Consider the following 14,368-nt stretch of genomic DNA (forward strand, 5'->3'; position numbering starts at 1 on the left):
CAAGGTATTTATCGAACAATCAGAATATAGCAGACAGGGTGGTAAGTTATTTCTGATAGGGGCCTTATTTAGTCCTCCACGCATGGCCTTTTGCAGTTTCTTTATTGTTACCCCTTTTGCCTGATGAGGTAATGGAGATTCTGAGAGGCTGGTATCTTGACCAAAGTCACACAGCTAATAGGTGGTAAGATCTGGGCTCAGACCCATGTCTCATGATGCCAAGGTTGGTGCTCTTCTCCTCCACCTAGTCTTTTTGACACCAACATTTAGGAAGAGGGCTAAGAAAAAGTCTACAGAAGAAGGCTGGAGGGTGTGAGAGAAGCCGTAGAAGATTCCAGAGAGGGATAGACTCCTGAAGGGTGATATGAATGTGGTCCCAGTGAGGGACAGAGCAGTTTCAGAACACAGTGAAGGGCTGAGGCATGAAGCCTGGTAAAGAAATGGAATTCATGAACAGTACTGCTGTGTTCAAGAAGGTGATGAGGGGCAGGAGGGAGCAGCCTGCAGCAGGGGAGGTGTTCGTGGCGGCCTTGAGAGGTGCAGGGCATTGGTGAGTGGTGAGAGCTGTACACAGAACTGTGTGAGGTCACCCATGCACTCAGACCTCCGGGAGAAGCATCAACCCTACAGGGTTGTAAGTGAACCATGAGGCTTGTAAGTGGTTCATGAGCATAGAAAAGCAATTCTGGGAGCAAGCTTGCTTTGAAGTCTTTTAAATGGTACTCAAACTACTGTCTGTTCAGTTGTTGATCCCTTATAAGAAGAGGTCTCTGAAAGTTATTTAAAGTAATCTGTCAAGATATTCAGACCTGTGATTATTTTTCAAGCAAACATCTTCTAGGCCATCAACATGAGGTCATGTGGTATTTATGGTTATAGTTAGCAAATGACATCATGTATTAGTGCTTATCTAAAATGTTCTAACTCAGTTACTATGTAGTTAGTTTTATCCGTCTCATGTACTTTGGGTTATATTTTCTGTCCTGTGTTTGGATTTCTGCTGCTAATTTTGTTTTGAGATCATAAAAGTGCTTTAGACTCTTCTGAAAGCCCATTACTTACTGGCATGTTTTGAGTTTTGACAGATTCATGTATTCCTTCAGGCCTTTGAAATACATTCATAGCAGTAGCAATCATTTATTTTGGGGATGGGGGTTGTATCTAAATCTCACTATCTGAAAGAGAATTATGAAATTCACTACTAAAATTTGGGCTTTTAAAAATCATACAGTCAGAGCATTTACTGTCAGTTTTTTGTTTTTGTTTTGTTTTTTTGATGTGAATTGCAAGATGCTTTCAGCGTCTGTAGCATTTAATAGGAGATGTCTCTTCTCTTTTCATGTGTTGAAGTACATTTTCTTTATTTTCTATCCTCACCTCCTTTATGACTCAAGTGTTACTATCCCAGGGAGAATTACTATGCTTCATTCTCTGTCTAACCCCTCAAATTGCCTAGGGGTGGTTAATCTACACACACTTTCTCTCTGTTATTATATCCTGGGCCTGCCCAGCCCTGCAAAATGTTTCAGAAACCAATCAATCTGTAACCATTAGGTAAAGCTAAGTGTTAACTCCTCCCAGTCCACCCCCACCCCGACTCAGTCCAAATCCAAATGGTCTGAGAGCTAAGGCCTGTGGGAATGGTCATGGTGGCTGTGTGTTTAGACCTGGGGAGAGATCCTGGCATTACCATTGATTACTGCAGAAGCAGAAGACTGCTTTAACGCCTTACTGGGCTAGGCCCTAGTGGCATATTATGAGCAAATAGACGCAGTTCCTTCTCTTGAGGACCTGATTGTCTAGGGAAAAGAAATATCCTTCAAACAGCACAGCAGAAAGGTAAACCAACCTTATGAACGAGTAAGAAATATATTCCTCATTTATTATTGAACACGTACTTATTGAGTAACTGCTGTGGGGTTGGCACCGGGACGTGGAGTGATTATACAGCAGGCAGGAGAGGGACAGCTCCTTGCTACTCTCTTCAGACAATGCCGCTGTTCGTATGTGTTACCGGATAATGTTGTTGATATTCTGTCTACAATCTTAGTAAATTCCACATCTCTGAAATTCGTATTTGTAATACTTATTCAACCAAGAAGTTGGCAAAATACGTAAATTTAAAGGTTGTCTTTCTTCAAGAATGTGTAAATTAAAATCTGACAGTCTTTTCTAGCTATCAGTGTGTACTTCCTACCCACGTTCATGTTTCCTAGTCAATAACCTTTACTAGGAAGTGGTCTAACTGCCTATAACTGATGTGCTTATCTCCATATATTCTGTACCATTTCTTACAGTTATTGCCAGTTTTCGAGGAACTGTCCCATATGGCCTGTCATTGGAAATTGGAGATACAGTTCAGATCCTGGAGAAGTGTGATGGTAAGTTGGCTGCTGGTGATTGTTTGAGGTTGCATGAACCTCAAAAATTTATAAACTTTATGAGCTGTCCAATGTTGGGACATCTCATAAAGTTTACAAATTCTGTCCATACTTCTGTCGCTCTCTGTCAGACTACTGGCATTTTCCCAGTAGTCACAGTATTGGGTAGTTAGACAGAGACCTCTCTGACATTTCCACAACTCTCAGAAAGTTTTGGTTTCTATTACAATAATTATTTAAGAATGGATATATTTCTTGGATATATTTTTAAGGGATCTAAAATGATGTTTTATAATATATCCTTTTCAGAAAACTCATGAGGAACAAAAATAGTTAAATACCAAGCTCAAATACTTCTTTCTAGAAATTCAGTGCCTCAAAAATAGATTCAATTGAATAGAACATTTGTTACATGATAAAATAATTTCTTACTTAATAAGCAAAATTGTCTCTATACTTGAGGAAACAATAAATTGAAAATAATATAGTTATGGGGGGCTATATATTAACCATATAAATTCATATATATACCCTGTAATTGTTTTAAACTATAAAAAGATATGTTCCCCGTTAAGGATAGTGCTGTAAAGTTGATTCAGAGTTGCTTGGAGGTTAACTAATAGAATTCCACAGAATAAAAATTACAGTGAGCTCGGCTGACAGGACATTGTGCAGATGGAGGAGTACCATTGGTTCCCACAGTGGATGAGACCTGGCTTCACTCTCATGCTGTCAGACTGATCCTACCCCAAGACCGTAGGCTGTGGAATGTGTGCGTTCACTACAGGGCTGTGGCCGAGCACTATTCTTTGGTGGTAGAGTCTGGACTTTGCAGGCAAGCAAAGAGAATTTGGAAATAGAGTAAATCTTGTGTAGATTCTCGCACCTTCCTGAGACGGAGTGTTGCCTTTTATAAAATGGAGAGAAGCTGAGCTCAGAGAGGTCAATTAACTTGCCCACGACTCAATAGCTAATAAGTAGCAAAACCAGAATGGAAGCCCATTGCTCTGATTCCACAGCCTTTACATCCATGATGCATGTTTTTTATTTTTATATACATTTCTGATACAATTTTTAAATGACTTTATTAATAGAAGACTTAAACTAATAGTCACTTGACTTTTAATCTAGCCTAATCTCAACCCACACCATGTTTATATCTAGAATATTTAGACATAGGGTAAAATTCTGTCAGCAAAGGATAGATTGATTTATAATCATTTCTGTAAAGTATTATAATGATTTATTGAAATATGACCATGATTATTTCTTCACAGGCTGGTACAGAGGATTTGCCTTAAAAAACCCAAATATCAAGGTAAAAGTGATTACTTTTAACCATAATTATGGGATTTAAAAAAATAGTTAATTTACTTTGTTTCATTATACAACTGAGATTACTGTTGGGACTCCTAGTTGAAATGCTAAGTGGCATTTTTGTAATTTTGGAAAGTCCTTTGAACTTGGATTACAGTTAAGACATGCTATTCAAATGGTAATCCTGTGTAGCTCTTGAAATTTGTACTAAGAAGACCTTAATAAGCTCATTATATATAAACAAAATCTTTTTGAAGTGTTAGTTTTGCACAGAGCGAAATTAGAATTCAGACAGGGGAAATATGTGTTCTAAAAGAAATACTGAATAGTGGTATTTAATCTGTAAGTTTTCTATGGTATCATTTGTAAAAAATTGGTGTGAAGAAACAGGTTTATTTTAGGGTATGTTAAGAGTCCCTTTGGGTTTGAGGAACTGAAATGTGAGAAAATCACATTATGAACACTCCATCTCTCTCTGTCGTTCGAGACAAAAACTAAGACTCATTATCCTTTATATATTTATATAAATCCTTATGAATTATAGTAGGAAGTAATATAATTTTTCTTTTACCTTTCATTTGTATAGTTTATGATTTTGACACTAATCCTTACTAATATCTATGTTTTTCTACTTTGTTCTAATCTCCTTAGCTTTCATCCATCCTACTCACATTCTCTAATGTTTTCTTATATGCCATGTTCATTTTTTGTTTTAATTCTCATTTTATTAGGATTGTAGGTAAGAAGTTGTATCACTTCTATTAGCAAAATATAAGTAATTTAAACTCCTTTGCCTGCGTTTCCACTTAAATGTACCTTTCCATGGATCATCCAACTATGTTTAATTACTTTATTTCATTTATTTTAGTTCATTCTAAAGGACAGCTTGATACTTTAGCCCTCATTTCAAATTATTTCTGGATATCTGCAGGCACATGCAAATGTAGCTGCAGTATTTAATATTTCATTTAGAACATGTTTGAGAAATAATTTGTTATGATTCTTCTGTTATTCTAACAAACCTCAAGTTCTGACTTTTCCTTATTAATTACTATAATTACTCTACTTGTTATTCCTACCATAATGAGGTAAATTTGAATTCCAAAGAAAAAAATAGTTATTTTTTTAAGCTATATACCTGTTTGTTCCTGTTGTATATACAGAATTTGCTTGTTAAATTTTATGTTATCCTTGGCTCCAGAGTGGTGCTAATGTATTCAAATGACATTTATTTGCCTGAATATTTAATGGAAGTTGTCATTTAATTGTACATCAAAAATCATTTAGAGAATATTGTCATTTAATGGATAATAAAATTGATGCTCTTTTTTTAAATTTTTTTTTTCAATTTCTCATTTAGAACAAAGGAGTAATTTCCTTGCCCTGTCTTTCCTCTACAATAAAGAGCTTTAAGCTAGCATGACTTCTTTTGTTTAAATTTTTGTTCCATCAGAGTGGCAGCCGAGTGATTAATTGCTGCTATGTTTTCCTCAGAGATCTTCCCTTACATGTAATATACGTACTGTCTCCAAATTCATAGTGGTCTTTTTTAAGTGTATATTTTTAAATAGACACATAAGTATTTTGGAGAGAAGAACTGCAATTAAAACAAACAAGAAACCCCTTCTTTCAAACCTCTGCAATATTTCTTTAAAAATTCTTAGTTAACGTGCTTTCTATCTAGAATTCTTAAAAATATAAAACAAATAAAAATTTTCTGTTTTATAAAGAATATGTTTTTGTGTGGGATTTATTTTTTTTAATTATATTTATTTTGAAGTATCTCTAAATTTGTAACCTAATAAATAGTAGAAAATAAAATGAATAGATCTAAGTTACAATAGATTTAGCCTGTAGGATGTGGTGGAGATTCCTTTTTCCTGGTATTGTCATGGTTGTGCGGCTGTATCTTATACATATGACTTGTGAAACTAACCCTGCCGTAATAGACAGCTAGCACCATAACCTTCATGTTTTTTCTTCCAGGGTATCTTTCCTTCCAGCTATGTTCACTTGAAAAATGCCTGTGTAAAGAACAAAGGGTAAGAAATGAATTTTATTAATAGTTGGAGGATTTTTCACAGAACCCATTGCTTATTTTGGAATTTGAAAGGCTTAGTAATTGTCTTGAAAAATGAACTATAGAAGGTGATGCCATTGTCTGTGTTGTTTGATGAAGACAGATTACATTAAGGCACTTGGAGGAGAGAATTAAGGAAACATGTCTGTGTGCTGGGCTACAGCAGGACCTGGGGCACCAGAGGTCTTTCATTGTCAAGGTATCATGGAATCGGCCTAATCTTAAGCAGAAGGAGTTGGTTGTTTTTGGTTTCCTGCTGTGTAGGGAAGTGTGGCTGTCACACCCATCAAATGCTGAGTCATGTCTCAACCCCGGAAATTTCCTAGATTCACCATGGATTACAAGCAGCCAAGTCTTTATTTTCCTGTTTGGGGTTAATACCATATCCTTGTGTGACCACTTCACAAAGCCACTCTTCTACTTCAGAGAACGTCATTTCGATGCTGCTTTGTTTGATTGAGCTCAGTGATCACTTAGGATTGCTCCTATATTTAAAAAGTTTTTTCCATCTATGTTCAAAAGGACTTGAAACAGCTGTTAAGATAACAGATTACTCAAATAAAATGTCACAAGGTAAAGCAGTAGCACTTGCTTATTTAAGTGGTTAACATAAGCAGAGTATTCATTATAGTGGGCCATGGATTTGGACTCAAGCATTTGCTGCCATTGTCACAAGGAATATGTGTTGGATCATTGAATAATTTTCATTTTATGACAAAAGAAACAATACAGATTCCACCATAAAAATCGCAGTATTCCTCAAATAGCGAAAAATAGGAATTTGCTAAATCATTAAAAACACATTTTAAAGCATATTAAATGATATATTCAAACTTTATTTTTACCAAAAAACTTCCATGGATGCTATTCAAATAGATGGTTTTTATATCCACTCTCTATAAAAGTAGGATATTAAATCTTAGTTCAGTGAAATAACTTCTGCAGTTGACTGAGAGTCTGTGGTATAACTACTCTGAGTATATGGATAAAACTTAGAGTCTAGGAGATCCTTACACAGTATGTCATGTATATGTCAGTTACTTTAAGCAATATCATTGTTATTTTCTTAGTAGTAGTAGTAGTAGTCATTATTTAAAACAGATTAAAACCATAATAATTCTAATACTAATAATTACAAATACTATTATTCTTTCAATAAATGTGTGTCTTTCAGAAATGTTGTGCAGCTGTAATTTACCAGAAATGAGTCAAGTGGAGTTATCAGTCCTGGACTTCTCCTGCCAGGCTCTGTCCAGCTCCTCTAAAGTAAATCAGGGGACACTCCAGAAAGCACACTTACTCTTTATTTTGACCTTTCTGCACTAGTGATCTGGGCTAGGCAATGTGGAAACCCAGGGTTTCTAGCCTGTCTCTTAAAGGGTCCACCTGGGCAGACCCATGCACCCAGTCCTCTTTGCTGCCTTTTTCCCAAGCCCAGCCTTGGTCCCCTCAGCTCTCCAGAGCAAAGGGCCACCCAGCCCCATCTTACGCTCTGATGGAGGAAGAGAAGAGAGACAATGCTAGCAAAGATGATGTCAGGCATCACTCCACCCAGTGAGAGTCCTCCCTCTCAGAGTGCATTGTGATGGGACATAGCTTTAATTAAAACTTTTTATTTATTTATTTATTTGTCCTAGCCAGTAACTAGTGATTTCTGGCTCCCTTCCCTGAGTCCAAGGAAGTTTAAATATTGCATAAAGTTGTCTCAAAATTCGGTTGGGTAAGTTTAAGACTTGGTTGTGGGTTCTCTGCCTGACACAAGGCATGATAAGCATTATACAGCAGGAGAACCTCAGGATAGAGCCAAAGCTTATTTTCTTTAAAAAAATATTGAAATTGATTGATACCCTAGATTCTAGGACTATTAACTGGAAGAAAAACTTTAGCCTGAACACATTTGAGAACACGTATTGCCAGGGGATTGCTTTCCCAGACAGGAACCTCTTTGGGATTTTGATATCACCTGTCTTATTTTTAGGGGATTAATGGCCTGATAGCACATCAGGATGAAACAGCTGCAAAGTACATCTCAGAATAACTGAACAAAATATAATTTCAGGGGAAACTACTTATGACAGACCATATGAATGTTGATTTTGGCTTTGGTGTAATTAAGAGGGAAATAGCTGCTTCACCTAAAATGTCAATTTTGTACTTATGAAAAATTTACATTTTGAGTGAACAAACTCCAAGTCAACTTCCCACAGGATGAATTGCCTTTATGTTCTTTCCTGTGTCTTCAGAGAAGTGTAGCACTGACAGGGGTCCTTAAATTAAATTAGAGTTTGTGAATGGTGAGGTCACTTCTGTGTTGTTTAATTACTCTTGAGGGCATGCCATTTTTTTAAATATTAAGTAGGTTGTGGAAGTTTCCTGGAAATTCACTGTTCCATCCTTGACCTCGCGTTCGATCATTTTATAACCTTTGTCTTCAAATATTCATCATTTAAATTGCAACACCTGCTTCAAAAGCAAAGTAAATGCAGTACCATTTGAAAATATCATATGCAGACTTGTTAATAGGTTCTGTACATGTCACTGTTCATATATTACTGTTTACTTTTATTTCTAGTTTCACATCCCAGCTTTATACTTTCAGCTGTGTTTTAGCTCTAGAAAGAAGTAAAATAGTCACTGGGTGAGCATTTTAGCAGCAGTATGAAATGAGGAGGTGAGACTGTTGGTGAAGAAATGAAGGCAAGATTTTACTTCCCATACTTGCTGTCAAGAGGACTTTACAAAAGACAATTTTATACACTTTGGATATAACATCAAAAAGGAATGCATTAACAGTTATTAGCTTCATGCTAAGAAGAAATTTTCCCTTGTTCATATACATAACCTGTTTCAATGTCTAATAGGCTAGTACCTTCTACATATTAGATAATGTCCTTGAAAAGAAATACTCAAATGAAGAATATAATCCTCATCAGTTTAGTTGATAGCATTTTTTTGAGAAGTTGTAGTATTAATAACCACTTACCCATTTTAACCTGCACAAAAACTGAAAGAATTTGAAAAAAGAAACTAGAGATTGAAAAAAAAATTGTGTCAAAGATAGGATACAGTGGACAAATTCAATCTTCTGGGTTTTTTTTTTTTCTCCCCTCCATCTCCTTCCCTTTCTTCTCAACATCAGGACCACTGTACATAAACCTGCTAGATGTTGGTATGAATATTTTCCAAGTATAGTTAGTGACTTTTAAAGAAGAAATAGGAAGAATATATTACCCTAATCATGGAGAGGAACATTTTGCAATGGATATTCAAATATCTTTGATGTCTTAAACCCTTAACAAGTTCTGTGATGCATGACAACACTACTAGTAGTTAGCACTAACCATTTTTCATGGTCCCGTTGGCAAGTAATAAAAATGAAGTGTTAATGAGATCAAGTGAGCATTCAGTCATCACCTCAGAGTCTAGCTGTTTATGACACTGAGTTAGTTAGGTTGTTTTCAGCCATCATATCCTGGTCATTGAACAGGCCTGTCACTCCCTTGGAGTCCTACAGTCACAGCACTTGGAAGGCAAAAGCCATCTCACAGTTTATGTAGCCTGGTGACCTCGTGTTACACACATAGACTTTTAGGCTTGGAGAAGTTGAGTGAGTTGCTGTTTAGAGGTCAAACTGTGCTGGAGCAGAACATCTTTGATAGTGTTACTTCTCCACCACGCCGCTCAGACTTGATCTGGGTGAAGTGGCTGGTTGTTCTGGTGTTGTCCTGCTGTAACCCACACTGCATGCCTCACACGACTTCACAGTCAGATCCTGGGTACTGTCTGCAGCACCGCAGATAACTAGGCAGCTTCCTTTCCTAGTTTGCCTTTTAGAGTATTTCAAAGAAGATTATTGGTTATGTTATTTGCAAATATACTCTGCTGCTGCTGCTGTTTAATTTCACAGACAATTTGAGATGGTTATTCCCACTGAAGATTCTGTTATCACGGAAATGACATCAACATTAAGAGACTGGGGAACCATGTGGAAACAGCTCTATGTGGTAAGTAAGTTTTTAGTGGCATCATGTTTTGGATAGAGAATTGTTTTAAGAAATATCTGAACAAAAGTAAGTGTCAACTAATATTTGAGTACCTGCTATAAGTCACTAGCACTTCTCTGGGAATGGGGGAGACGGAGCTTAACAAGGCACAGTCTTGTTTTAATCCCTGTGTCCAGCCAGTTCTTTTTCAAGCTGCAGGAATGTAAAAGATTACTTTCCTGGCATCTAATCAAATAAGATGGTGTATATGAAACGAGAGTTAGGCTTTCTGAATATCTTTAGCTTTCCAGGAGAAATAAACTTATTTTCAAAACAATTTTCATATTGGTAGTACTTTCTTATGTTCTAATTCTCTATAAAGTATTCAAATAGACTAAAAATGATAGGCTATTTAGCCAGAATCAAAGAGAATATTCTAAATATTCAAGAGAAAGGAATATTTCTTGGGGGAAAAAGGGGTCAGTGTTTTGGGTGTATGTGTAAATGTACCTATTTACTGATTACACTTATTCAGAGCCTTCTATGTTGAAAACCCTGTGGGAAATACTTTATATAGAGTATCTCATTTAATTCTTGCACTCTTAATGAAATAAAGACTGTGGTCATCCTGAGTTTACAAATGAGGAAAACGAGGCAGAGTGTGAAGTACTTGCTCTAGGCCAAGTAGTTGGGAAAAGGCTGAGCTGGGATTCTAGTCTTGTCTTCTCTTGTCTTCTTTTCTCTTGTCTTCTTTTTTCTTTTCTTTCCTTTCCTTTCCTTTCCTTTTCTTTTCTTTTCTTTTCTTTTCTTTTCTTTTCTTTTCTTTTCTTTTCTTTTCTCTTTTCTTTCCTTCCTCCCTCCCTCCCTCCCTCTTTTTCTTTCTTTCTTTCTTTCCTTCTTTCCTTCCTTCCTCCCTTCCTTCTTTCCTTCTTTCCTATTGAAGTGCAGTTGATTTACAATGTTAGTTTCAGATATACAGCAAAGTGATTCAGTTATACATATACATACATATATATATACACATATATTTTCAGATTTTTTTCCATTATTGGGTTGGAATTCTGATATAAACCTAGTGCCGTCACTCTGAACCACTCAATATGAGGAATTGGGGGTGACGTTTTGGGGAAAATGAACGCTATTTCTTCTTTGATTTTCAAAGGAGTTTGTAGAACACCTTAATCATTTGAAGGGATGTGCTCAAAATACAAAGGTGCACTTATCCTGACAACAGGATTTGAGACAGCCTGTCAAGGAGAAAAATCCAAATTAGTGAGGGACGTGGGCACAGAATGACCATTTTTATTTTCTATTACATAGAAAATGCAATAGGATATTTCATTGAGGCAAGAAACTCTTTAGAAGTCACTTTTAAAAGCCTTTTTGATGTTGGATTTCTCTGACCATGCCCTCCTGGAGCTGGTGGCTTTAGGGTTCTGTACTAAATCCACAAGACGGTCTTAGATGAAATGTCAGTGTCTAGGCTTTGCTGGGGTAAATATTTGCACAGTTAAGATGACTGAACTCACAGGCTCTGGGCTGGGAGATGACTAAGGAAATGCAGATCTCCTTTTTAGATTAAAAAAAATTGTGTTGGAAAGAATATAAAGCCCAAGTTATTATTTCACTTAAAATAATATTGTGCATGACACTAACATAGAAAATGAAACTGTATGAAATGTTCAAATCCCTGTGTCCTAAAATACCAAACATAAGAGTTAGAAAAATAATGGCAGTGTGAGTGTCAACCGTTAGTTGAGCTCATGCGCCAGCAGTGTCCCTTTTATGTAGCTGCTAGTGAGGAACAAAGTTGAATTTCCTCTTGATTCTGCCTCATCCAGCTATTTTTACCTGCTTTTGAGGTTGTGAGCATCTATTTTGGGGACATACTTGATTGGCTTGAAAAATCTACGTGTTGTAAGCTCCAGGAGTAACCTCCTCACCTCCTACTGTCCTGAGTAATGGAGACAGAGAGAATTATTTCAAAGTTTCCCTGGATACTGGAATGGTCGTCAATTCTATTAGGAAGGAATAGACAGTTTAACCTGTGAATACCAGATTTTTGACCTGGAGAATGAGACTGACTTGGCTCTGTTGGACCTTTTGGTTTCTCTTTTCCTGATGTAATGTTTTGTGCCAGATGTCTGGGTTCAGGTTCATCATGCTTGAGTGTACTGGGGTACTGTCCAGGTTCTTTTCTAACAGTTTTAAGGCACCTAGCTCTCCACTGATGAAGCACTAATTTCTTGTCAATTTTAAGAAGTATATGAGATGTCCTTAATATATGTAGGACGTTTAGCATTTAAAAAAAACACATGATAAATGCTTGAGAAATGCTAGTTGCTCCTTTTAATAACATTGGTAAGGGCCTAAATAATGTGCTTTAAGATATCACTTAAGAAAATTTTAGTTACCTAACCATAAAAGATTTAGGAGAAATGCAGCAGCCATCTTTTTTTTTTTTTTTTAATTGAAGTACGGTCAGTTACAATGTGTCAATTTCTGGTGTACAGTACAGTGTCCCAGTCATGCATATATATACGTATATTCATTTTCATTAAAGATTATTACAAGATATTGAACATAATTCCCTGTGCTTTACACACACACACACACACAAACACACAAAAGAAGAAACTTTAAAAATCTATTTTTAGGTACAGTGGCTAACATTTGTAAATCTCAAACTCCCAAATTTATCCCTTCCCACCCCTTTTCCCCAGTAACCATAAGATTGTTTACTATGTCCAGCAGCCATCTTTTGTTAAGCACTTTTGTGCAGGACTTTGACTGGGTTTTCATATATCTTCTCTTGGGGCTCTGCCAGGCAGTTTTTATTCTTGAATCTCACCAGAGGTAATCTATCCAAGCGTCCCATGCTAAAGTGGCTCTGAATTGAGGTCTGCGTCTCCCAGAATTATGCTATTTTTATTTTGCGGCAAATCAAAACTTACGCATTCTCTCCAACACTAAAATACTCACAGTTCGCTTCCTGCAGATACATATTACAGAAAATTTCTGATATATTGCAAGCATTTTTAGATATTAATCTAAACATTGTACTCTCTCTTTTTCATTTAACATTAAATCAAAAGCATTTTTCATGTTTCTGAATAGTCTTCATAACTACCCAGTTTTTAAAGTCCAGTTTTTAAAGAAGCATCATTTTCTGACTAGTTGTCAAAACAGACATGTACTGTTTTCATGCCATGAGTAGGGGTGTGATACGCTGGTCAGGGCTGCAGTGTGTCGCTGGTCCTGGCACCCCTTCCCAAAAGGGAAAGCAGACCAACTGATTTTCATTTTTATAAAGGATCCAGCTTCCTTCTCATCTTGCTGTTCTCTTAAACTTAAGTACCAGAGATGACATTATTAGGAAGTCAAGCCCATTCTTGTGGACAACTGCAGAACATCTTCCCTATGAGCAGAACAGGTGACTTTCACACTATTAACAGTCATTTCAAGTGGGAGCTGGCTTTCTCCTTGGTTGCATGAGATTTGACTTATTTTATGTCTTCCTTATGTAGTTTCTTTGACTCCAGTGGACTTTTCCTTCTGATCATGTAGTTCCTCAAGTTTTACTCATTTTTTAATTTTAATATTTTAAATTTATTTTTATTGACGTGTAGTTGATTTACAATGTTGTTAGTTGTGTTAGTATCAGGTGTTCAGCAAAGTGATTCAATTATACATAAACATATAAATTCCTTTTCAAATTCTTTTACATTATAGATTATTACAAGATACTGAATATAGTTCCCCGTGCTATACAATAGGTCCTTGTTGTTTATTTTATATATAGTACTATGTATCTGTTAACCCCAAACTCCTAATTTATCCCTCCCCCTAACTTTCCCCTTCGATAATCATTTGTTTTCTATGTCTGTGAGTCTATTTCTGTTTTGTAAATAGGTTTATTTATATCGTTTTCTTTAGATTCCACGTATGGTATCATGATATTTGTCTTTCTCTGTCTGACTGACTTCACTTAGTACGATAATCTGTAGGCCCATCCTCGTCAAGTTTTTTTTTTTGATCTTTTATATGACCTAAACAGAACTCACCTCTCAAGATCCGCCAAAACTAAGTACTGTAAATCAAGGTATTCCTTCATTCCTTCTCTGGCTGCTGGGATTGCACAGGGCAGTCATGGCCATAATGGCTGGGAGCTTACATCAGGTGCAGAACACAGACACTGACCAGTAAATGACAGAAATGTTGCATTACAGCACGTTTGCAATCACTTGTATGGGAGTGTATAACATGAGTAAAGAATAAGGTGTAATGGAAGAACAGGCTCAAGAGGGTGCTGTAGGAGTTGAGAGCAAGATTATTTTTGTCTCAGAGGAATCAGGAATGGTGTCGTGGAGAATGCTTCTTAATCAGCTAGCACATTTGTTTAACCTGCACCGTACATGAAGATGCTTCTAGTCGCCACATATTGATAAAGCAGAAAATACAGCACTACTTTTTACAGTTAAAAAAAATAATAATAGGTTATGACTGACCATCTTTACCCATCACATAGAACTTGATGTTTCTGGCAGCTTATTTCTATAGAGGACATTAGATGAATCATAATCTCAGTCTTTTCATACCACTATTCC

At 36.4% G+C, this 14,368-nt stretch overlaps 1 protein-coding gene across 3 annotated transcripts in view; it reads left to right on the plus strand.

The window, feature by feature from the left end:
- DOCK4 (dedicator of cytokinesis 4) overlaps positions 1-14,368 on the plus strand; it is a 405,833-nt gene that overhangs the window by 171,018 nt on the left and 220,447 nt on the right. For all 3 annotated transcript variants that reach the window (XM_031455220.2, XM_031455219.2, XM_031455221.2), the window contains exons 2-5: positions 2,298-2,381; positions 3,659-3,699; positions 5,685-5,740; positions 9,686-9,782. In XM_031455220.2, coding sequence (XP_031311080.1) covers positions 2,298-2,381; positions 3,659-3,699; positions 5,685-5,740; positions 9,686-9,782 — 278 coding nt within the window. The remainder of the gene's footprint in view (positions 1-2,297; positions 2,382-3,658; positions 3,700-5,684; positions 5,741-9,685; positions 9,783-14,368) is intronic.

Source organism: Camelus dromedarius, chromosome 7 (genome assembly GCF_036321535.1).
Source record: "Camelus dromedarius isolate mCamDro1 chromosome 7, mCamDro1.pat, whole genome shotgun sequence".
Classification (NCBI taxonomy): Eukaryota; Metazoa; Chordata; class Mammalia; order Artiodactyla; family Camelidae; genus Camelus; species Camelus dromedarius.